The sequence below is a fragment of the Pituophis catenifer genome, unplaced genomic scaffold, assembly GCF_029215685.1.
Source record: "Pituophis catenifer annectens isolate HBS135680 unplaced genomic scaffold, rPitCat1.0.hap2 SCAF_6, whole genome shotgun sequence".
Classification (NCBI taxonomy): Eukaryota; Metazoa; Chordata; class Lepidosauria; order Squamata; family Colubridae; genus Pituophis; species Pituophis catenifer.
In genome coordinates this window covers 66,559,292-66,582,628 of record NW_027256886.1, presented here as the reverse complement: position 1 = coordinate 66,582,628, position 23,337 = coordinate 66,559,292, and the positions used below count along the sequence as shown (strand labels likewise).

Here is a 23,337-nt window from a genome sequence, read left to right as displayed (position 1 = left end):
TGCACAGATGTAGATATCAAATAACAAAGGGTAGAGAATTGAATCCAGTGGAATCCACAAATTGGGTGACATGGACCAAGCAAAAATCTATTCCACACCTTGGGGCAATTCTGCAGCTAAGGATGGAACTACCCTCCAGTTCCACACATACCCCCTAGGACAGTCCAACAATATCCCCTTCCCGGGGGTCTCAAAAGACCACTGAGGGATCAAAGAGGATCAGCATCTAGGCTTGCCCCAATGTCCAGCACTCATTGTGTCTCTCTCCCAGTAGAAGTTATTGATTGAGGGTAGCCAAAGCTACACCCACGTCTGAAGATGACATTTAAAAGCAGGCACCACAGTACTATTATAGTAGGCCACAAATAAAAGCACCAAGCCTTGGGTGAAGCATAGCAGGTTTTCATATTCCATGTTCAGGAATGAGGGAGACGAACAAGTTTTCTCTCCATCCCCATTCCACCTTAAAGAGAAAAGTCATGTAAGGGTTGTACTCCCTGACTATCAACTACTGCAGTAGCTAAGTAGAACCCTATATTCAGCAGCTGTGAATTTCCATACTTAATACTAATTCAGGTGGAAAGGAGAGATGGAGCTAAGAATCATCAGCATATTGATGACATTGAACTCCAGATTCAAGTATTAGTGTTGAGTTTGGCTGTAGAGTTCTACTGGACAGAATTGTTTGGACCGACTTGTGGCCTTCCCAGAGCTTTGCATAGTCTTTCTAGTCAAGGATACACAAGAATGCTAGTTTAAGCATGAAATGTTTTATAATGACACGAAATAACTCATTCTTTAGTAATCAAAGATACAAAGAAATGTACCACTCACTTCATTTGATATAAGTTGTTGGTTCCTCTATGATCAATATCGTGGCAGAAAGCTGCAGATACCATAGCAAAGGCTTCTAGGTCAGTGTAATATTTCTTTAACTTACCAGTCTATAAAAAGAGAGACCTTTATAATCATTTCTTTATATCTACATGTACATGTACATGTATATCTATATCTATATAGTATATATCTATATCTACATCTATATCTCTACAGTATACAGCATATCATATCCATCCATCCATCCATCCATCCATCTATCCATTTATCTATCTGTCTGTCTGTCTGTCTGTCTGTCTGTCTGTCTATCTCTGTCTACCTATGTATCCATCCATCATAATGAAAAGGAAATTAAGGCTTAGATCCAAAGAAACAACTGATACCATTAAAAGAGCAAACATGGTCTGTCCGACATTAAATCCATGCCGCCAGTTGTGGTAAGTGATGTCACGATATCCTTTTCTGATTGTGTACATCCATCTTGTGAGTACCTGCGAAAAATGGAGACATTCCATTCTCTTACCATTGTATGGTACTTCTGAACATTGTATAAGATAACAACTTTAATGGTCACAGTGAAATTTTTATGTATTTATATTTATTTATATTTGAATTTATATACTGCCCTTCTCCCCCTAGGGACTCAGGGCAATGAACAGCCGAAATGAAAATACATACAATATAAAAGTTAAGATAACTAAAATAAATTAAATCAATTGGCCCCCAATTTAAAACCCCAACGCTATATAATTAAAAACTAACCCATAAAAAACCTAATTAGTCTAGGCCGGCTTGCTGAAATAAAAACGTCTTCAGGGCCTTACGGAAAGTGCGGAAATCCAGGATCAGTCGTATTCCGGGAGGAAGCTCATTCCAGAGGGCGGGTGCCCCCACAGAGAAGGCTCTCCCCCTGGGGGCCGCCAGCCGACATTGCTTGACCGACGGCACCCTGAGGAGGCCCTCTCTGTGAGAGCGTATTGGCCGGTGGGAGGTTATCGGTAGCAGAAGGCGGTCTCGTAAATACCCTGGCCCTAAGCCATAGAGCGCTTTAAAGGTGAGAACCAACACCTTGAAGCGCACCCGGAAGACCACTGGGAGCCAGCGCAGCTGGCGCAGGAGAGGTGTTATATGGGACCGCGGTGCGGTGCTCATCTCCTTTTCTTGGCTGAGGGAGCCAGTGTCGCCCAGATATTTTCCAAGACTATGTGGCCAGCATGGCTATACACCAAAAGCACATAGAATGCTCTTATCATCCAACCAAAGTGGTACCTATTTATCTACTCACATTTGCCTGCTTTCAAACTGCTAAGTGGGCAGGAAATGGGGCAGGAACTGGAGCTCACCCTGTTGCATGGCGCTCGGGTCTCAAACCCGGACTGTCAGCTTTCCAGCTGAAAAGCTCAGCTTTTTTAACTGCTGAGCCATTGGGCCCCTTATGGGTACAGTAGGAATGGGAAAATAATTAGATTTTGCCATTCTTATCGTGCCAAGATAACCCTTCATAAAAGCTCGATTGGATTCACTTTGTTCTCCCTCTTATAGCACTCTAGGTGCTCTTTTGCTTCATCTCCCCAGATGTCTATGAGGATTCTCAATCATCCAGGTCCTGGTTGTCCCAAAGGTGCTTTTTCTTAAAGAGTCATCTGGACTTTCTGTTTTTTCTTTAAAGACGTTTCGCTTCTCATCCAAGAAGCTCTTTCAGCTCTGAATGAGAAGCGAAACATCTTCAAACAAAAACCAGAAAGTCCAGTTGCCTCTTGAAAAATTCATCTCCCCAACTACTTTTGAAATACAGCTATTTTTCCAGATCCGCATGCAGTAGGAGTCTGCCGAAGCACATTCCCATGTAAGGACGTCACATCCCCTCAATCCAAGGCGTGACTAACAGGGCATTGAATCATGTATCAGAGCCTTAGGAATAACCCCAAATTCCTTCTGAAATCCAGTGGGGGTCTCATCAGGGACAGGGGTGGGCTCCTGGGGGTTTGGCAGGGTTCAGGCGATTCTCTAACCAAGAATGGCCAGGGTTCAGCAAACCCCCAAATGCCACCCCTGGCTGGCCATTCCCACACCCCCCCTCCACTCCCAGGAGTCTCCACATGGCCCGTTCATCATTCCAGGTAAGTGCAGGGCTACGCAAAAGGTCTGGGAGGGCAAAAAATGGGCCTCCTGGAAGTTCTGGAAGTCCGGAAACGGGCCTGTTTCCGGCCTCTGGAGGGCCTCTGGATCCTGGGGGAAGCAGTTTTTGCCCTCCCGGAGGCTCGTGAAAAGCCTCTGAAGCCTGGGGAGGGCGAAAAATGTCCTCCCTGCTATGGTGCAGGCAGCTGACTAGGCCACCCCCACCACGGCCATACCCACCCATCAACAGGGCAGTAAACCTGTTGCTAAAGGTTCTGAAGCCCATCCCTGATCAGGGACCCTTTTATGTCACGTCTAGAATGTGTTTTCTAGTACATTCTCCCCTCAGGTAGGCCTATTGTGCTATTGTGAAATCAATATCCATTGGCAAAGGTCACATGTCATGGATTTCATCCTGAACCATCTTTATGGGGTGGGGGGAGGAGACAAAATGAACCTGACCTCTGCTGGTACTTTGAATTTCTCTACAACTTTTAACTGGAAGAACATTTGTATGCCACACTTGATTAAGTCATGATCTGTAACGGGGAAGTCGCTGAAGCGAAATTCATAGAGTTCAACGCCCTCTGGCTCGGGCAATTCTTCTGCCTGTTGAAGGAGAAAAAGCAAGATAACCTCAGTTGGACAGGTAAAAGATATTGTGAGTATCTTTTATTTATTACCTTCCTCAGTATTTATTGTTAGGGGGAGCGCTAGCCGCTTGGAATGATCACCTATGCAGAATTCTCAGGTTTCAAGCGGCATGTCTGAAAAAAATTAACCTATTCGATAATTATGAATTATTTTTGCAAGGAAAATATTTTATGGTAGTGAAATTTATCGCTACCTGGTAGTTTCTGTGAGATATAACTTAAAGAAAAGATCGTCTGAAATATCCAGATCATTTGCTATAAGATGAAGATATATTTTAAAACAAATTGGCTAAATCAGTGCCCCTTCAGACAAAATCTGGCTCATCAAATAGACCCTGTTTGTGCATTGAGCCTTTAGCCCTAAGGTCCACAATTTCAGGAAAAGAAGCAGAATGGAAAATTATGACTAGCCTCCTAAGAAAATGATTCTGTATAATTGTAAAGGGCTCCTTAATCCAGTTACTTATTACAATGAGCAGTCTGATGCTTTAAGAAGCCTGACAAGCAGGGGATTAATGGCACTTTTCAGGTCATGCTCTCCAGCTGTCAAATATTGCTAATTGGGAATTACAGAATAAGAGAGTTGGAAGGGACCTTGAAGGTCTTCTAATCCAATCCTTATTCAAGCAGGAGATCCTATACCAGTGATGGCTAACCTTTTTGCCATCGCGTGCCAAAAGCGGGGGTCACACGGGGAGGTCGCGCGCTTGTGTGCCCACACCCATAATTCAATGCGCCCTGCCCCCCCGCACATGCAACACCCCCCCGTGCTCCCCCTGCTTTTGGCACGTGATGGCACAGTGGGCCCGTTTCTCACCCTCCCCAGGTTCCAGAAGCTTTCTAGGAGTCTGGGGAGGGCAAAAACGGCCTTCCCCAACCCCCAGGAGGCTGGAAATGGCCTGTTCCCTGACTTCCGGTGGGCCCAGAAGGCCTGAAAATGAGCCAGCCATGCATGCTGGAACTCAGCTAGGGCAATCCTTGCGTACCCACTGATATGGCTCCGCGTGCCACAGGTGGCACACGTGCCATAGGTTCACCATCACAGTCCTATACCATTCAGGAAAAACGGTTGTCCAGTCTCTTCTTGAACCCCTCCACCCACAATTTCTGAAGGCAAGCAATTTCACTAATTAATTGATCTCCACTTAGGAAATTTCTCCTTCATTTTTATTTGTGGTGGTGAGTCCCTCGGGAGAAGGGCAGTATAAAAATTTAAATAATAAATAAATAATAAATAATAAATTTGGGCCTCTCTTTGATAACCTTCAGTCATTATTTCTTATCCTATCCTCAGGTGCTTTGGGGAAATAAGTTGATGCCCTCCTCAACTATTGGAAGACTACTATCATGTCACCCTAGTCCCTCTCTTTGTTAGACCAGACATTCCTAGTTCCCACAACTATTCTTTGTTTGGTTTAGCCTCCAGTCTTCTAAATTATCTTTGTTTCTCTTCTCTGCAATCTTTCTAGAGTCTCAACATCTTTTTTTTATCATGTTGACCAAAACTGAATGAAGGATTCCAAGTGGTGTTACCAGTGCAGTATAAAGCAAGAATACCATGGGAATTCAAATGAAGGGAAAAGAAATATAAAAATGTATTCTCTTTCCTCCAATTCATGAAAACCAAGCAGAAGAAAATAAGAGGGTATAAAATGAGGAAACACAGATCATGTAAATTCTGCCGCTTTAATACATGAGTCATGATGTCACAAGCATGAGCTAACTTGGTATAGTTCAAATCTCACCAGGCTCAAGGTTGACTCAGCCTTCCATCCTTTCGAGGTAGGTAAAATGAGGACCCAGTTTGTGGGGGCAATAAGCTGACTTTGTATAAAAAGGAACACCGCTTGGGGGGGCCCAAAAGCCCTATTAAGTGGGTATATACAAAAGTATGAAGGCTATTGCTTAACGCATTGTAAGCCGCCCTGAGTCTCCGGAAAAGGGCGGCATATAAATCGAACCAATAAATAAATAAATAGTCACAGTTGGTTCTTGAATAACCTAAGAAAGTCTGTGTTCCAGGAAATGCATGCTCATTGTTCTGACAAGATCTCTAGATTCAACAGTGCTATTGACAAGATCTCTAGATTCAACTGGTGCTATTGTTCCAGTTGTTTTTGCAAATGGAAGGAGTATAACCTTCATTCAGTGAATGGCCAATCTAGAATCGACTTAATCGACTTAATCAAGTCAGCTCACAGTGACACTGAAACATTTAAATATGTTCCTTGGATCAGGAAGTTTTACTATATAATCAATGCAACCTGAGCAATATCAATCCTGTGAGTTACCAAAATAGAGTTAGACAGGAAGTCCAATATGAGTGACATGCTCTGAACCCAAAGATTCAACTAGAGTCAACTATGAGCCGAGGTGGCACAGTGGTTGGAGTTCAGCACTGCAGGCTACTTCAGTTGACTGCTAGCTGCAGTTCAGCAGTTCAAATCTCACTGGCTCAAGGTTGACTTATCCTTCCATCTTTCCGAGATGGGTAAAATGAGGACCCAAGTTGTTGGGGGCAATATGCTGGCTCTCAGAGGTGGGTTTCAGCAGGTTCTGACCAGTTCTGGAGAACCGGTAGCAGAAATTTTGAGTAGTTCAGAGAACCAGTAGTAAAAATTCTGACTGGCTCCACCCCCATCTATTCTCTGCCTCCCAAGTCCCAGCTGATTGGGAGGAAATGGGAATTTTGCAGTAACCCTCCCCTAGATTGGGGAGGGAATGGACATTTTACAGTATCCTTCCCCTGCCACGCCCACCAAGCCACGCCCACCAAGTCACGCCATGCCCACAGGACCGGTAGTAAAAAAATTGGAAACCCACCACTGCTGACTCTGTAAACCGCTTAGAGAGGGCTGTAAAAGCACTATGAAGCAGTATATAAGCAAATTGCTATTGCTAGATTAGAATATTGCTTTGAATATCATGCAATCATGAAAGAGACTGGGGGAACCAAACACCCACCAGTCTACTTTGTAAAGGCAGAAATAGTAACCGTTTAGCAATAGAAGAATCCCTAGGTAGCTATTACAGATAATTGATAACATTAGGGACTGAACATGTTTCTTACTTATTGTTTATGGTACATTTGTGAATTACATATAGTTTATAGCCCAAAGGAGAGGAAACACACTGAAATGTGATACTAGGCAGAGAAGAAACAGGATAAAATGGAACATTATATAGCAGTAGAGGTAGCCCACTAGTAAAATGAGAGTTCCGTATACAGATGTAACTTGCAACTATAATGGACCCTGGAATTTCTGTCATATGCCATGACAGTTGTAAGTCAAGATACCCAGGTGACCAACCGGATGTTACAACATTTTTGTGGGCAATTGTTAAGCAAACATGGTGCCTGTTAAATGAATGAGGTAAACATTAAGCAATCGTGGTAATCATTAAGCAAAACCATCATCCACAATGAGATGTTTTTGGCTAGAAACCAGAAATAAATATCAATTTCTTACAGAAAACATCAAAAATCACAGTCATATGCCTACAGGACACTGTAAAGCAGGGGTCTCCAACCTTGGCAACTTTAAGACTTGTGGACTTCAACTCCAAGAGTTCCTCAGCCAGCAAAGCTGGCTGAAGAACTCTGACAGTTGAAGTCCACAAGTCTTAAAGTTGCCAAGGTTGGAGACCCCTGCTGTAAAGGACCATAAGAATGTCTCCAAAATGTGACTACATGAACATGGGGATGAAAGAATGGTCAGAACTTTGAATCTAAGTCCTAAATACCATTTTGGGGGAGAGGGGTCTATCATAACTTTGAACAGTCGCTAAGCAACCAGTCATAAGTTGAGGACTAACTATATAGAGAATTAGATGGCAAAGAAACCAGGTGGACAAAAAGCAGATTATAAACTATGAATATATATTTGAGTGGTGTCTGTGTATGTGTCTACTTACCTACCTATTCTGAGTTCAAGCTTTAAAAATCAGAAGAGTACTTAACAGAGGGCCTGGCAGTGGATTGGGAATTGGGAATCACTGCAGGTGATAGGCTCATAATATCCTCCCATCCCAAAGTACATGAGAAAGTGGTAAAGTTACTTTCAGCTGGAAGTTACTCTAACACAGATTAGTGAAGCCAACTATTTCTATCCAGGAAGAATTATAGCTGGTGAATATAGCTAATCTATTTCATGCTACAGTGGTTTAAGGATAATTCTTATCCTTGTTGTTGTTGTTAGTTGCGAAGTCGTGTCCGACCCATCGCGACCCCTTGGACAACATTCCTCCAGGCTTTCCTGTCCTCTACCATCCTTTGGAGTCCATTTAAGCTGACGCCGACTGCTTCAGTGACTCCATCCAGCCACCTTGTTCTCTGTCATCCCCGTCTTCTTTTGCCCTCAATCTTTCCCAGCATTAGGCTCTTCTCCAGTGAGTCCTTCCTTCTCATTAGGTGGTAAACCAATCCAAATCAGAATGAAGATGACCTATTCAGTCTAGTAGGCAATTCTATTCTGCCAGAGTTGGAATGATTCTCAATTTATTCCCCTTCACCTAAGCTGTTAAAAACTCAACCACTGCTTTAATATTCCTGCTATATCCGCTGAAGGAAAACAGAAGTGTATGGGTGTAAGCAAGCCAAGTTCTTGTTTCGTTTTGCAACTGCTTGTTCCTAATATTATTCTGAGATTACCTCCGAGCGACGAATCAGTTCCCCTCAGAAAAATGGCAGTCATAAAATGATACCTGCTTTATTCCATTAGAGAGCTAACATTCCAAACTTTCCTAGAGACTAAAGCCTTTATTGGTGGCACGGCACCAGAGATCTCTTTATGAAAGCATTTATGTTTATGTTTATGTTTATGTTTATGTTTATGTTTATTGTATTTATATACCGCCCTTCTCCCGAAGGACTCGGGGTGGTGAACAGCCAGCAGATAAAATACAGAAAATACAAAATTTAAAAAAATATTAAAATCCAATTAAATTAATTTGGCCCACAGTTAAAACACCCCTATATAAAAACCCATAATTTAACTATTTAAAATTAAAACAATTTAAAAAGTTAGGTCAGGTCAGCCCGGCTTGATGAAACAGAAACGTCTTTAAGGCACGGCGGAAAGTGCGCAGATCCGGGATTCGCCGTATCTCCGGGGGCAACTCGTTCCAGAGGGTAGGTGCCCCCACAGAGAAGGCTCTCCCTTCCATATAAGTTTCTTACCATGATTCATATCCTACCTTTTAAACACGAGAAAGGAAGAATTTAAAAAAATGATCCAATGCATTAAATTTAAATTTTAGCAATCCAAACTGAAGAATACGTGGGGACAGAAAGTTCTAATGATGTTTGTTGGTCCACCATTTATCAAGGCAGAACTAGGATTGGTACAGTTGGTACAAATGGCATCCTGGTGTCCTATGTGGTTATGCATTCATTTATTATTTGTTTGTTGTTTACTTATTTATTTAAAAAGTTTGTATGGCTACTATTTATAATTTACAATCAATCTCAAATATTTCTTACAGAGCAAAGGGTAAAATAGGAGCTAGGGAAGCAAGTTGTCATCCTACAATTTTTTAAGTTATTATTATAAATCAATGGTTAAAAGTGCACCCTCCTATTTGGGATGTGAGGTTACAGAAATGTAGCTGGTTTCTTGGTAGTTCTAGTTAAGACAGGTAGAAAAAATTAAACTTGATTAATCTATTCAACTGTCTAAAATGTAGCAGTTTCCCTATAATCTGTTATATATATATATATATATATATATATATATATATATATATATATATATCTGTTACATCCTAATTCATAGTTATTGGTATGTAAAATTCTCTTTCAGGCAAATAGGTATCCCTCAAGTAAAACTAACAGGCACAAGTTAACAAATAAAATTTAAAAACTCCTAGCTGATAAATAAATAAATCACCAAGAATATTTCCACAGTATGAAATTATGATTGTATAGGCTTAAAGTTGACATTTAAGAAAACATTTGGTTACTTACCAGAATTTTAACAAGCTCTTTCTCATCACAGTCTTCAAAATTTTCTTGATTCAATTTTTCTTGGCATTTCTTAAAGTAAGGAACAAATGAAATAAACAATTAAGTTCGGTTCATCCAACTATAAGGTTCACACTTCCACCCAGGATGTGCAAGAAACACTTACCAGTATACTTTTAACTTCTGAAGTTGTCGCTTTTGTCTGATACATGAGCATTTCCTGAGCAATATCTTTCCGATTTTCCATCTTATTCATTTTCTCATATGTGTCAGGATTTAAAACGGACCATCCAAGGAACTGTGTAAGCATCTGAATTGACAAAGAACTAGAATTGTTTAGAGATTTCAGTGTGACTTGTCCGATGTATTTCAAATTTGGAAAGACACATATCCAATAATACTTTTACGCTTTTCTTCAGGATTTCTTAAAAACACATCCAAAGATGTTGAATGATATAGTTGCTAATTTTTAGCAATGTCCCCATATGAAGAAGAAATAAGACTCGATTCTATTATCGTGTTTCTCTGAATTTTTTGAAACCCGAAATATTTATATTTTTTGAACCCCGAAATAAGCGCTTGGCCTTGTTTTCGAGGAGGTCTTATTATTTTGGGGCGCATAGAGCAAGATGGGGCTCCTCTTGCCATCTTACCCGATTTACAGCTCTGTCTCCCTAACCCTAACCAGAGGAAATAGAGAGGACCAGCTGCACATGCATTTAAATATTTTTGGGGAGGGCTTATTTTCGGGGGGGGGGCTTATTTTAGTGCATGTGCTCAAAAGCCCAATTGGGCTTATTATCTTATTTTCGGGAAAACAGGGTAGTTAAACTCTAAATCAAATCCATAGCCTCAATTTAAGCTTCATATTGTATGTTACACATCAAGAAATCTTTACACATCACATCCTCCAGGTTTTATCATATGTAAGTTTTCACGTGTACAATGAACATCTCTCTGTATGTATGTGTGCTGGAGAGGAAGCCAACATGTCTGTACAAGAGTCTTGTCTGATTATGACATGTTATGTATACCTTATGGCTTCTATTCAGTTTTGTAGGCATACCATGTAAGTAACACCATTAGGAGAATGGATCCCCTTCTCATTCAAAGGTAGGGATCCTAATGAAGCAGGCTAAGAGGAAGAAACCGCAGAAAGATTGGGACAGGTTGTACCATTCTCGGTGGGTTGGATGGTGGCCTGCAACAATTATGTAATAAAAGTTTATGTGATTACATTAAAACCACATTTCAAATATTTGTTGGGAGAGCATGCCACAGAGTCAGTGGAACCACAGAGTCAGTGCCAGACTTTGTAGCTACCTACCTACCTACCTTCAGAAAGATGCAGAAATAAATAGAGGATGGAAAAAGATATGTAGGGAATGCCATGCTCTCAAAGCCATTTAGAGCTGTAAAAGCTAATAACCAGTAATGCCTGGGAGAGAAGGTGGCAAAAAACCCCAAGATGGCAGTTGCAATTATCAATGCCTCAACCATTTTGTGCATGTCTGAAGTTTATACATACAAAAGGGGTGGCCCTTGATTGCCAGTTGATACTGTCATCTTGACTATTTTCACACAAACACACACATACTGATGATCCTAATATGAACACCAGTATACATTTAGCTAAAAACAAACTAGTTCAACCAATGCAACTCCAAGAAAATAGGTGAAACTTGCTACTACTATATGGTTCCCAACAAGCTAGCCCATTCCATGGTTAGAATGAAGGGTTCTTGGCCATATAGTGGACTTTCAATGATGTCTTAATGATGGATGGTGTCAGCTGCCACCTCACACTTGCGCTTCACAACCATTCAGTATCAGCTGCCATGAATTTTAAGGGGGCTGGATGGGAGGGGGGAATGCTTCGAGGGAAACGAAACTTATTTCTCCGAGATGGGTTTCAAGGACAATCGGTTGGGAACGGAAAGCAGCTGCATATCAAACTTATGCCTGATGTGACTATTCTAAAAACATCTTGTTTGAATTTGACTGGACATGGAGGCCCAGTGATGGGAGGCAACTAAGAGAGGGAAAAATTAGACTTGGGGATTTTGGTGCATGATTTTCAGTTCTAGCTAAAATTCACTTGACTTCTAGTAAACTATCTTTCTCAATAAATGGAGTTAAGGATTGTCCTTACTTAGAGGTTCAAGCTGAGACAGGTTTGACAGCTACTGTATTCTATCATTTTTATTATCATTGTTTATAACAGTAAATTGTACCTAAGGACACACTCAAGATATTTAACTCCTTGCTTGCAAGGTAAGCTACTGATTCTAAATTCTATTTCAAGGACTGCCACAGAGACAATCAGATAGAAACATTAACAAGTATACATACTTATTAGGTTCTATGAGAATTTCCTTTCTCCAGTGCTTGGCTGTAAGCTGATAAAACCTGCCAACTTTGAACTTACTTCAGTAATCTGTTCGTCATATTCATCAAAGGGTTTGCCATCATTCCTGTTGTAAAAGGTAGCTACGCCTACAATCTCTTCTTTTTTGTTTACAATAGGTAAAGATAAGACATTTTTGACGGTCCAGCCTGAGTCATCCAAAGCTTCTCTCTAAACAAAAGGAAAAGGAAAAGAAAGGCTGTAAAAGTAATTTATGGAGACCAGCATAGTATGCATGGTGCATGTACATAGGATAAAGGCAGAAGCTCAAACTATATAAACTAAGAATTAATGCTTTTATCTGACTACTTGCTTAGTAAAATGACTCAGTAAAAATGGTATTACCTGAAAAGCGAAGTAATCATCTGCTGCTGGATTCATCATATTACAAATCTAGGGGAGAAATTATACAATAAAGATTAGTTTCTACCTATAAATATTGGCATTCATTACTCTTTTTCCATCTTACCTATCTTAACAGGTATTTATTAATTAGTTTGTGATATGAAAAAAGTTAGAAGAAGTCATGAGAACTTAGGGAATGCTGAAAGGAAACTAATGAGCATACTTTCCCTATAAAATTCAGTGAATGAGACTGTGCTTTCCAAATGGAAAAAAAAATCATTTGGAATTGCCATTTTCAGGTTCGCTTGAAAGTGGATAAGGAAAAAGGTAGTCCTCCACTTATGACCACACTTGAACCCAACATTTATGTTGCTAAGTGAGACATTTGTTAAGTGAGTTTTGCCCCATTTTATGACTTTTCTTGCCACATATGTTAAGCGAATCACTGCAGTTGTTAAATTAGGAACACGGTTGTTAAGTGAATCTGGCTTCCCCACTGATTTTGTTTTTCAGAAGGTTACAAAAGTGAATCCCAGGACCATGGGACACTGCAACTGTCATAAATGTGAGTCAGTTGTCAAGCATCCAAATGTCAATCATGTGACCAAGGGGATGCTGACATGGTCATGTGAAAATGACCCTTTTAGTTTTTGTGGTCATAAGTCACTTTTTTCAGTACTGTTGTAACTTCGAATGGTCACTAAGCGAACTGTTGTAAGTCAAGGAGTACCTGTACTTGAAAAATGAAAGTGTACAATAATGGTCAACCCTACCTTTTAGCCTAAATAAGCCTTCAATGCCTTGGTGTCCTTCAGGGTTTTTGAACTAAAATGTTACTGCCAATATGGTCTGCCTACAAAGCAATACAGATAGTCCTCAACTTACAATTAGTTGCTTAGCAACCATTTGAAGTTCAATGGACTCCACAAAATGTACTTATGATGCGGTTTCACAGTTCCACACTTCATGCCATGATATGGCTTTCCCCCTGAAGGGAGCCTTTCTGATGGCCATTCCTTCCACAGTCATATGATCACACTTTGGGTGCTGGACAACTGGCCTACATTTACAGTTGTTTGCTGTATCCCACAGACATGAGACCATGATTTAGGATGGGTTTTTTTTGCTGGAAAGTGGTCTTTACTTCCGGTTTCTGGCCAAAAGAAGGCCACCTCAGACGATAGATTTGCTTAATGACTCCAGTATTTGCTTACTTACAACTAACTAAAGGTTGTACAATTGGGCACAGTCACATTGTGACCCACTCAATGGACAGCATGACTTACAACTATAATTCCAGGTTCAATTTCGATTGTAAATTGAGGACTACCTGTAATGGCTGAAGATGATTGTTAACCACTCACAAAACACATTAACTAGAAAAGATAAATGTTTTGCCATCCACTTCCTTTTAGTGTAGTCTCAATATACACACTATCTTCTAAAAATCTAAGCTCCAAAATCAATACAAATGAAGAATGAAGCTATACAATGAATTTTTTGGGAAACGTAGATTAATTGTAAGAGTTGTATAATTACAGACCTCTCTGGACTCAGCTTGCAGCTCCTCAAGGGAGGTAAACTTCATTGTTTGGGAAACCCTGATCTAGAAGCTAGAACAGGAAGGCTGTAGTAAGATAGTAGGACTTTGCAAGCCAACAGCTTCAGGCATAATCCACAATTTTTCATGAATAGAGCTGAGAGAAGTCCTGATCTAGAATCTTGAGCTAGTGTCATTCAGTGTGGAGAACATTAAGCTAAATAGACAAATGGTATATTTTTGGGCCACAGAACACAATTAATTTGTTCACAGTCAAATAGCCTAAGTAAGTACACATGAAGTAAAAGAGGGTCGCAAATAATTGCACCACAATGTTATTCCTTTCCACGTGCAAGATTGTGAAATTAAAATGATTAGTTCAAATGTGAACATGTAGATTTCCACACATAGCCCCAGAAAGAATTGTAGGAAAGTAACATCTGGAACTTACAAATCCATTTACAGCAACGTAAGTTGGTAAGCCAGTGACAAGACACCAGTGATCTGCAGGAGGTGACCTTAAGACAGAGAATGGAATAAAAACCATCATTTCCTATTATACCATGAACTCCTACAGCTATTTACTATTTGAATCCCTAGTAAGAAACACTTACGGAATTACTTGGATTTGTTCTTCTCCATGTAGAATATAATCGATAATCTTATAGAAGTTCACTTCCTAAACACAACAAAAAAGCAATACAAAAATCTTAAAACGTATCAACATTCCACAAATTGCAATTTGGACAGATGAAAGATATCTACTCACCCGACCATCAGGGGTCTTTGGTCCTTTGTAAGGCTCTACTTCTCCCAATTTAATTGGCCATTCATCATAAAATTCCTGGAAACAATTACATATTATTGAAGGGGCTCCTGAATAAAAGAAGCTTGTAAAAACCTGGGTGTCCTCCATATACAGTATTTTAGACTTCAATTCTCATCCTTGGCCATTGGATAAGAGAAAATCTGTTTCTGATAGGTTGCCTAATTCCTAGAAAACTCAACCAAGTATACTGTAAGCTCAGTACACAGCAGCATCCACAGAGAAGGACAAGACAGATGCAATGGGTGGCAAGAATAACCTTGGAAGACAGGAGGAAGAGCTGCAGCCAGGGCATTGGTTGGACAAGAGAAATTTCAACCTGCACAAGGAGTGGAGATGCAGAAAGCATCTCAAAAGAGACCCTCCCTATTTATCTAGAAAGTAAAGACAGGGGAGAAGGGAAATGCTTCCAAAAATGCAAGATTCTGTGACTGTAACCTTACAATAAAAATAGTGTTAGTACTCATGGATTTGATTTCCTGTCTGGACTATTGTCAAAAGACTGAGAATAACCTCTATGGCTATTATGAAATGGAAATCCTGTCTCTTGTGCGTTGTATACTCAATGCATGTAAAGAGAGGGCAGGGCTTCTCTCACTCTGTAGTCTATTTTTGAGCCCCTCATCAGAACATTTGGACCAGGGCAGGACAACACTTAATATGGTTAAAACAGTGGGGTCCTCCGTGTTCTCTGAGTTTGGTGGTTTTCTTGCAGATGTTCCATTACCAGACTAGTAACATTGGCAGTACCGATATTATCATGCACCGATGATGTTAACTAGTCTGGTAATAAAATGTCGGCAAGAAAATCACCTAGCTCTGAGATTTTCTGATTTTTCTTTAAGAAATTTCATTTCTCATCCAATAAACTTCTTCAATTCAAAACTGAAGAAGCTTTTTGCATGAGAAGCGATCTGGACCAGTTCACCCTCTCCTTCGGCAACCTGGTGGCCCTCGGCTCCCTGGGGATCGCCATATCAATGGCAAACTTAGTCCAGACACCTGATTGTCGTAGCCCACTGCAGCCCAGAACTCCTGAACTCAAGCAATCCACTAGCCTCAACCTCCAGAGTAGCTGGCTTAGAGGCTTCTGCCTCTGCGCCCGGCTATTGGATGAGAAGAGAAATGTCTTAAAGGAAAGTCAGTAAGTCCAATTGCCTTTATATAAAAAAAGCACTTTTGGGACTACCATGATCCAGTTGACTGAGAACCTCTATAGACACATTCAAGCTTAGAGAGCACCAAGGAATCCACAGTTCAACCCTGTGCTACAAATATTCTCTTCTATGGTTAAAACAACAGGGTGGGCAAGATTTCCCTTAAACAACAGGTTTCTGAAAGACAAATAACATTTCCATTCTAAACACACTTTATCTGAAACTATATTGATTGCAATATAATTCATTTTCAAAGATTGTGTTTTTCAATTCTTTTTTTGTTTATGGCTCAGTTATGATTTCCTTGAAAGCAAGGAATGATAAAGAGTTAAATTGCTTTCTGGTGGTAAATAAAATTATACTGACCTTCTCTTTGGTCATATCCAGCAGACCAATGGAATATCTTTCGCAATTTAAATATTGTCGAACAGTGTACATGGCTTTGTGAAACTGTCGCTCAATATCTGTAAGTTCTTCAAATACTTTGTTGGCAGACCATAAAAGTATCTATTGAAGAGAAGGCAGAATGGGATGGAGGGGTAGTATTTTAATACGTGGCTGATGAGAGATAGAAAAAACATGATAACGTCTGTTCAAACCTTCAAGGCATTTGTGATATTATCTGATAAAGCCTATGACATAATAGGCTGTTTGGAACTAACACAGTTACCAAATATAGGCAATGGCAGGTTAACATGTCCTCGTGGCAAGAGAAAAGATAAAACCAAACTATCTGTACAAAAAATTGCATTTAGTTGACTATTAAAGTAGATAACAATCACTTACCTGACTCTTTCTAAGTTCAATGTTATACAGGTATGTCATGTGGCATTGTTTCACAGCAAGTGAAAGAAACTGAATATATTTATTAAAGACCTGCAAAAAAAAAAAAGAGAGAGAGAGAGAGAGAGAGAGAAAGAAATGTACAACAAATTATTGGGCACTATCAGCATTTTCTCAGCCTTGGTGACTTCAAAATATGTGAACTTCAATTCCCAGAATTTCCTAGCCAACTGCCTGGGAGTTTAGTCCATACATTTTTAAGTTGTCAATGCTGAGACCAAATTTATATAATTACAGTTCCATGAGAACGAGATGGGTGGCAAATAAACTTAATAAATAGACGATAGAAAGATAGATAATGAGATAGTAAGGAAGTTAACCTAATGGTTGTCTGACTCTTACTGGAAAAATTTGGCCTGCAGACAGAAGGCAATCAGGGTCTTGGTGGAGCCAGAGGGAGGGGTGAAAAGAGGGACCAGCCTTGAATCACTATGCAGCAACCAACGAATTAAGTCCGACCCCCCTCCCCCCATTGAATGACAGTGACCCTTATCTAACTCAAATCAAGTAGGACCATTAGTTAAAAAGATTCTTGTGTATAGGCCTTTAGCAACAAATCAGTTAAATTGAACCTTAATGTGTGGTCTTTTGCACCTGACACTTGGGCCAGATGGAGGGGGCAAGCTTTTTTTTATTTATCTTTTTTATTTGGTTCTCAGCAACTCTTAAAGTCATCACTCAAATTAGGATTTTCAACTTTTTCTTCTTTTTGGGGGGGACTCAAGTGCTTAAGATACAAGTTACACCTTGAGGGAATGCTGCTTGACATGTCAAGTTTTAACATCAGGGGAAAAAAGGCAGGGTAAAAAAATTGCTCCTGCTAACTCTAGTGCTATCATATATCCTGCTCTTGAAATAATCACAGTAGAAGTAAATAATATTAAAAGAATGGCAAGTTAATAAATACAACCATAGTAAAAATCAAATAAATAAATAAATAAATAAATAAATAAATAAATAAATAATAATAATAATAATAATAATAATAATAATAATAATAATAATTATTATTATTATTATTATTATTATTATTATTATTATTATTTTATTTCTATACCGCCCTTCTCCCGAAGGACTCAGGGCGGTGTATAGCCTAATTAAAAGCACAAAGACAAACAAAATTTAAAAATAATTAAAATTATTAAATAATTGGCTCAATTATAAAACCCCCAAATTTAAAATCCCGCATTTAAAACCAATTAAAATCTTTACATTGATAGCCTGGCCTGGTGGAACAACAAGGTTTTGAGGGCACAGCGAAATATACGGAGGTTGGAGATCTTACGCATTTCTGCGGGCAGTTCATTCCAAAGGGCAGGAGCTCCCACAGAGAAGGCCCTCCTCCTGGGTGTTGCCAGCCGACATAATTTGGCCGACAGCACCCTGAGGAGACCCTCTCTGTGGGAGCGGACTGGCCGGTGGGAGGCTACTGGTGGTAGAAGTACATAAAGTATATAGAAAGAAACATTTCTATCTTGAAAAGTATTGAACATTGGCTGGTTTATGTGATAAATCATCGCTTGCCACCAGTACTGTAGGGAGCAATGGCGTCCACAGTGAAATCAAAATTCAAGATGGCAGCCACAATAGCTGAATTGAAGCCCGTTTCTTCTTTATGTGCATCGCATGCACAACAACATATTTTAAAAGGCAGGGCTTGAATCACACAGTTGAAGACTTCCTCTTAACATTTGGATACTCCCCTGTTCCCCCTTGCAGACGCTTCTGTTAGGCAAGCAAGTGGCATCTACTGTGAATATATTTAGCTGAAATACACCTCTTTCGTCTTAAAGTTTCTCCTCTGATGTGCGTAAGAAATCCATGGAGTGAGCTCATGTTAGGCTTCAACAATACTAAAATATAAGATGATCTCAAGCTGCTCACCGAAAGAGGTGAGATTAAGCAAAGCAATGTATTTTCTTGAAAAATAAATCTGTACTTACTTCTTCATCCTCTTTGGTGAACTCAGAGGCATTTTGTTTATTAAGTGCCATGAAAACAGCGAGAACTTCCTTATTTTGCAAAATGGGAATGGTGAGCATATTGTTGGTCGTATAACCAGTTTGCTTATCCACAAAGTCAGAGAAGTGATTATTCTGAAACAAACAGGAACAGTTAGTTTATTTTTTCAAGTGTGAGTTAGGATAACCCTCAGGATATATTTCATCTGCAAAGAACTGAATTGTTACTGCTTGTCTCTAACATCCCTGAGAGATAAGTCTCATTTATCCCTTAACACAGAGAAGTGTATTGAGGGAATGGCACAGTTATATAATGACACCTGCAAGAGGGATATAGGGATATAGTGATGAAACACACAAATCATATTGTGAAGTATGCGGATGACATGGCAATGTTGGGTCTGATCCGGGATGACAATGAAGAAGCTTATAAGGAAGAAATGAAGGCTCTGGTGAACTGGTGCAATAAAAGTACCCTGGTTCTAAATGTTAATAAAATAAAAGAGATCATTGTAGATTTTAGAAAGAGCTGGTGTAGTCATACCCCACTCAGTATCAAGGCTGCAGCTGTAGAGATGGTTGACAGTATTAAGTATTTGGGGGTGCAAATAACTAACAAGCTGAATTGGTCTCTCCAGACGTCATCCTCAGTGAAGCGTGGAAATCAGCGTCTGCATTTCCTGTGTCGGATAAGGAGAGCACATCTTTCTCCTTCTGTCCTGGCTACTTTTTACAGAGGCACAATTGAGAGCATTTTAACAAACTGCATGACTGTTTGGGTTGGTGGCAGCAGTGCAGTGGTGGGTTTCTACCGGTTCACCCTGGTTCGGGCAAACCAGTAGCGGCGATGGTAAGCTGAGAGCGAACCAGTTCGCTCTGACTGTCATCTGGGCCCTTGCACCCACCCCTGTGCTATACCTACCTATATTCATTTGTTTTTAGCCCAGCTGATAGGCGCGGCAGAGCGGATTACCGCACCTCAGCTGTTCTGAAATGCAATGTGCTTTGTTTGGCGTGCATGTGAGCAAAGCATGCGTGCAAGCGAAGTTTGCAAAGCGCGCACAAAGCGCATGCACGAAGTGAACTGGTTGAAAACCACCACTGCAGCAGTGCCTCAGGTAGAAAGTCCATACAGAGAATAGTGAGGACAGCCAAAAGATTATAGGAAGCTCACTTCCCTTTATTCAGGATACTGCTTATAAGCGCTATGTGCTTAGAGCTCAAAGCATTGTTAGAGATACACCCACTTCATGATCTGTTTCTGTTGCTCCCCTCTGGGAGGAGGTTTCAAAATATTTCTAGCAGGACTACCAGATCCTGTAACAGTTTTGTTCCCTATCCCATCTGTCTGGTAAACTTGCAAGATTTATTTTTCTCGCCATAAACATGTATACATCCAAACTAGACTGTGTTGTTTCTCTGGGCCATATAATATAGATGGGTATATACATATTATTTATTTATTTATTTATTTATTTATTTATTTATTTATTTATTTATTTATTTATCTTGTCATGTTCATGTAGTGTAAAATTGGAGGTGGTGACCCTTTAAGAGTTGTATGCAATGAAATTTCATTTTTAATGTATGCCAGTTAATGTACATTCGAAGTGACAATAAAATTTCTATTCTATTCTATTCTATTCTATTCTATTCTATTCTATTCTATTCTATTCTATTCTATTCTATTCTATTCTATTCTACTCTACCCTACCCTACCCTACCCTACCCTACCCTACCCTACCCTACTCTACTCTACTCTACTCTACTCTACCCTATTCTTGCAACAGAAGCGCTGTCATCTACATACTGTATTTGCATGTGGTATCATAACCCAAGTGTGAAAGGGATGATCTTCTAATGTCACAGCATATTTTGTCATTTTTGCATGATACCCTAATTAGTTCCACTGTAGGTTTTCCAGATAACTTCACTTTGGATTTGAAAGCAAATAAATACATCTAATTACCCAGGTATGTTCACCTAGTGCATTCTAACAATGTGTCTTCTCCTAAAATCAAACAGCAGGTGTGTAAGGCAGTTGCTACATGATCCCTCTAGAGCTGCAAAATATGTTATTCTTCTTTGCACCTTTTACAGAGTCATCTGAACCAGATTCGTATTACCTATGATTAGTAGATATCCTGCACGTATATTTGCCTTCTTTTGTAAGTAGATATCTTGGTCACCCAGATTGCCCAATGCAGCTCATAGATGAGGTACCCCTTGTTATGTTGCATGTAATTAAGTCTTGTGCATCAACAGAGAAGATACAGTACATCAAATCCTGATGGATCAATAACCTGTTCTTTGTAACTATAATTCACTGAAATTTTATATATTATTACTTTGTTGATATTAATACTTTTAGATACTTTTACTTTGTTGTAATTTTAGAAATTATCATATGTAATATAATGTTAGTGTTCACATTATAATTTTATATAGGCTATATTCTCACTTATAGATGTCAGTTGGGGTTGTTTTACAAATGAATTTTAACTCTGTTTTAAATTTTATTCTGTTTATTAATTATTATCTGGTCTTTGACTACTATAAATTGAAAATTGAAATCAATCCCAAGGAAAGATGTAGCTACCATAGAGTTGCAAATGAGGCCCCCTTTTCATCACATCAGCGTTTGTCTTCAGATCCAAAGTGCTGCATGGACCCCCCCAAAAATATTTTAATAAATTACTCAGTTCTGCTTTGGCCTTTTGTCTTGTGGAAACATGGAGAAGACAAATGGAATTATTCCAATTGAACCCCACCATCAATTCCCAGATAACTAAACCTGTGTTTTTGCATGAATCTCCATGCATGTATAACAAAGTACTTCTAATCGTTGGTTAGGAGGCATGATACCAGTCTCTACCTCTGCGCCAGATTTATCTGCAGTAGTATCTGTTTAAGTCTGTCTCTCTCTCTCTCTCTCTCTCTCTCTCTCTCTCTCTCTCTCTCTCTCTCTCTCTCTCTCTTTGAAAATCGGCAATACCAGGATGTAAGCCCCGCTCCATTGTATGTGCAATTTGTCCCATAGATTCTACAACTATTTGAACCTTCTTAAATATAAATATGTAGAAGATAAACTGAATTTCAACATATGTATATGAATAGAGGCACAATTTGCCCAGTTCACAATATGAAACAGTGATTGGATGACATTTCAATATATACTTTGTCATTGAAAAACTAAACTAAATGTACATAACACAATTAATACTATCTCCTTTGGACTATAACTCTATATCAGCCTGCTTATAGAAGCAGTTTTACCATCTTATGAAGAAAAAAATTATTTCTTTATTTATCAAATTTGTCTAGTCCCCGATCTTGTGAGAAGTGAGCCGAGGTGGTGCAGTGGTTAGAGTGCAGTACTGCAGTTACTTTAGCTGACTGCTAGTTCAGCAGATCAGCGGATCAAATCTCACCGGCTCAAGGTTGACTCAGCCTTCCATCCTTCCGAGGTGGGTAAAATGAGGACCCAGATTGTTGGGGGCAACATGCTATTTAGTATACTGTCTTTGGTATAAGCTGCCCAGAGTCCTCGGAGAGTGGGCGGCATAGAAATATGACTAATAAAATAAATAAAATAATAAAAGTGACTCTGGGTGGCATAAAGCAAAAAATTTAAAAAAATGCAAACCATAAACACGTTGGACACAGTCATATTTAAACACACACACACACACACACGAGATTCTATCAGTAATAAAGCCACCTCAAGATCCCACCAGTTCTCTGAGACCTACCCCCACCCCGACATCTGATGACAAAGCCAGATCTTGAGGGACTTCTGGGAAATGAGGAATGAGGCTGATCTCCCTTCAGGATTGAGAAGGTCCCAAAAGACAAGTGCCACAACAGAGAAGGTTTCCCCACCACCTCCTTGGGCCTACCGAGAGACAGCATGCCTCTCTTGTTGGAGCTGATGGGACAAGCGGATGTAATTGGGGAGACATGGTTCCTCAAACAACCTGGCCCCATGCCATGAAGGGCTTGAAAGATCAAAACCAGCATTTTGAATTGGATCCAGAAGCAGACTGAGAACTAATGCATCTTGCGGAGCTGAGACATAACATGTGCTGTTTTAGCATATATAACTGCTCATCCTACTGTATTTTGCATCAGCTGAAGCTTCCAGGGCAGCCCTGTGTAAAGCACATTACAGTAATCCAATCAGGAGGTGACTAGGGCATTAGTAACTGTGAGCAGAGATCCCCAATCCAGGAATGGGTGGAAGTGGTATGCAACACAAAGCTGTGCAAAGGCCTTTCTAGCCACGACTGCCATCTGCAGTCCTGAGGCCCACAGATTGTGCCCTGGGTGTGTGATACTTCACCCCATGGTGACAGACAAGGTTACCCAACAGCTTCACATAAATATTAAATAAGTGTAGGGATTCTGCATCATCTCACATACTTGGTTCTCGGGCAGGATCTCTCCTCCTTGAACACACCCCAACTGGATCCTACAACAACACAGTGCCACCTACCCACAATCTAGACAATCCAGAAGGATACTATGTTCAATGGAATCAAAAGCTACAGAGACATCAAGTAGGGCAAGAATGGATGGATGATTCCCATCCTGTTTTGCCAGAGAGCATCTAAAACCAATGCCACTTCCATTTCATACCAAGACCTGAATTCCAACTGAAAGGAAAATTGATAACCTATTTTGTCCAA

At 39.9% G+C, this 23,337-nt stretch overlaps 1 protein-coding gene across 1 annotated transcript in view; it reads right to left on the bottom strand.

The window, feature by feature from the left end:
- The window catches only part of PDE6C (phosphodiesterase 6C), a 38,101-nt gene that overhangs the window by 8,765 nt on the left and 5,999 nt on the right, over positions 1 to 23,337 (bottom strand). The window contains exons 2-14 of the mRNA XM_070944940.1: positions 18,632 to 18,784; positions 16,632 to 16,721; positions 16,212 to 16,352; positions 14,632 to 14,706; positions 14,477 to 14,541; positions 14,314 to 14,380; positions 12,323 to 12,370; positions 11,999 to 12,148; positions 9,737 to 9,880; positions 9,574 to 9,642; positions 3,418 to 3,564; positions 1,221 to 1,328; positions 835 to 944 (exon numbers count right to left, since the gene is read on the bottom strand). Of these exons, the coding sequence (XP_070801041.1) occupies positions 835 to 944; positions 1,221 to 1,328; positions 3,418 to 3,564; positions 9,574 to 9,642; positions 9,737 to 9,880; positions 11,999 to 12,148; positions 12,323 to 12,370; positions 14,314 to 14,380; positions 14,477 to 14,541; positions 14,632 to 14,706; positions 16,212 to 16,352; positions 16,632 to 16,721; positions 18,632 to 18,784 (1,367 nt within the window). The remainder of the gene's footprint in view (positions 1 to 834; positions 945 to 1,220; positions 1,329 to 3,417; positions 3,565 to 9,573; positions 9,643 to 9,736; positions 9,881 to 11,998; positions 12,149 to 12,322; positions 12,371 to 14,313; positions 14,381 to 14,476; positions 14,542 to 14,631; positions 14,707 to 16,211; positions 16,353 to 16,631; positions 16,722 to 18,631; positions 18,785 to 23,337) is intronic.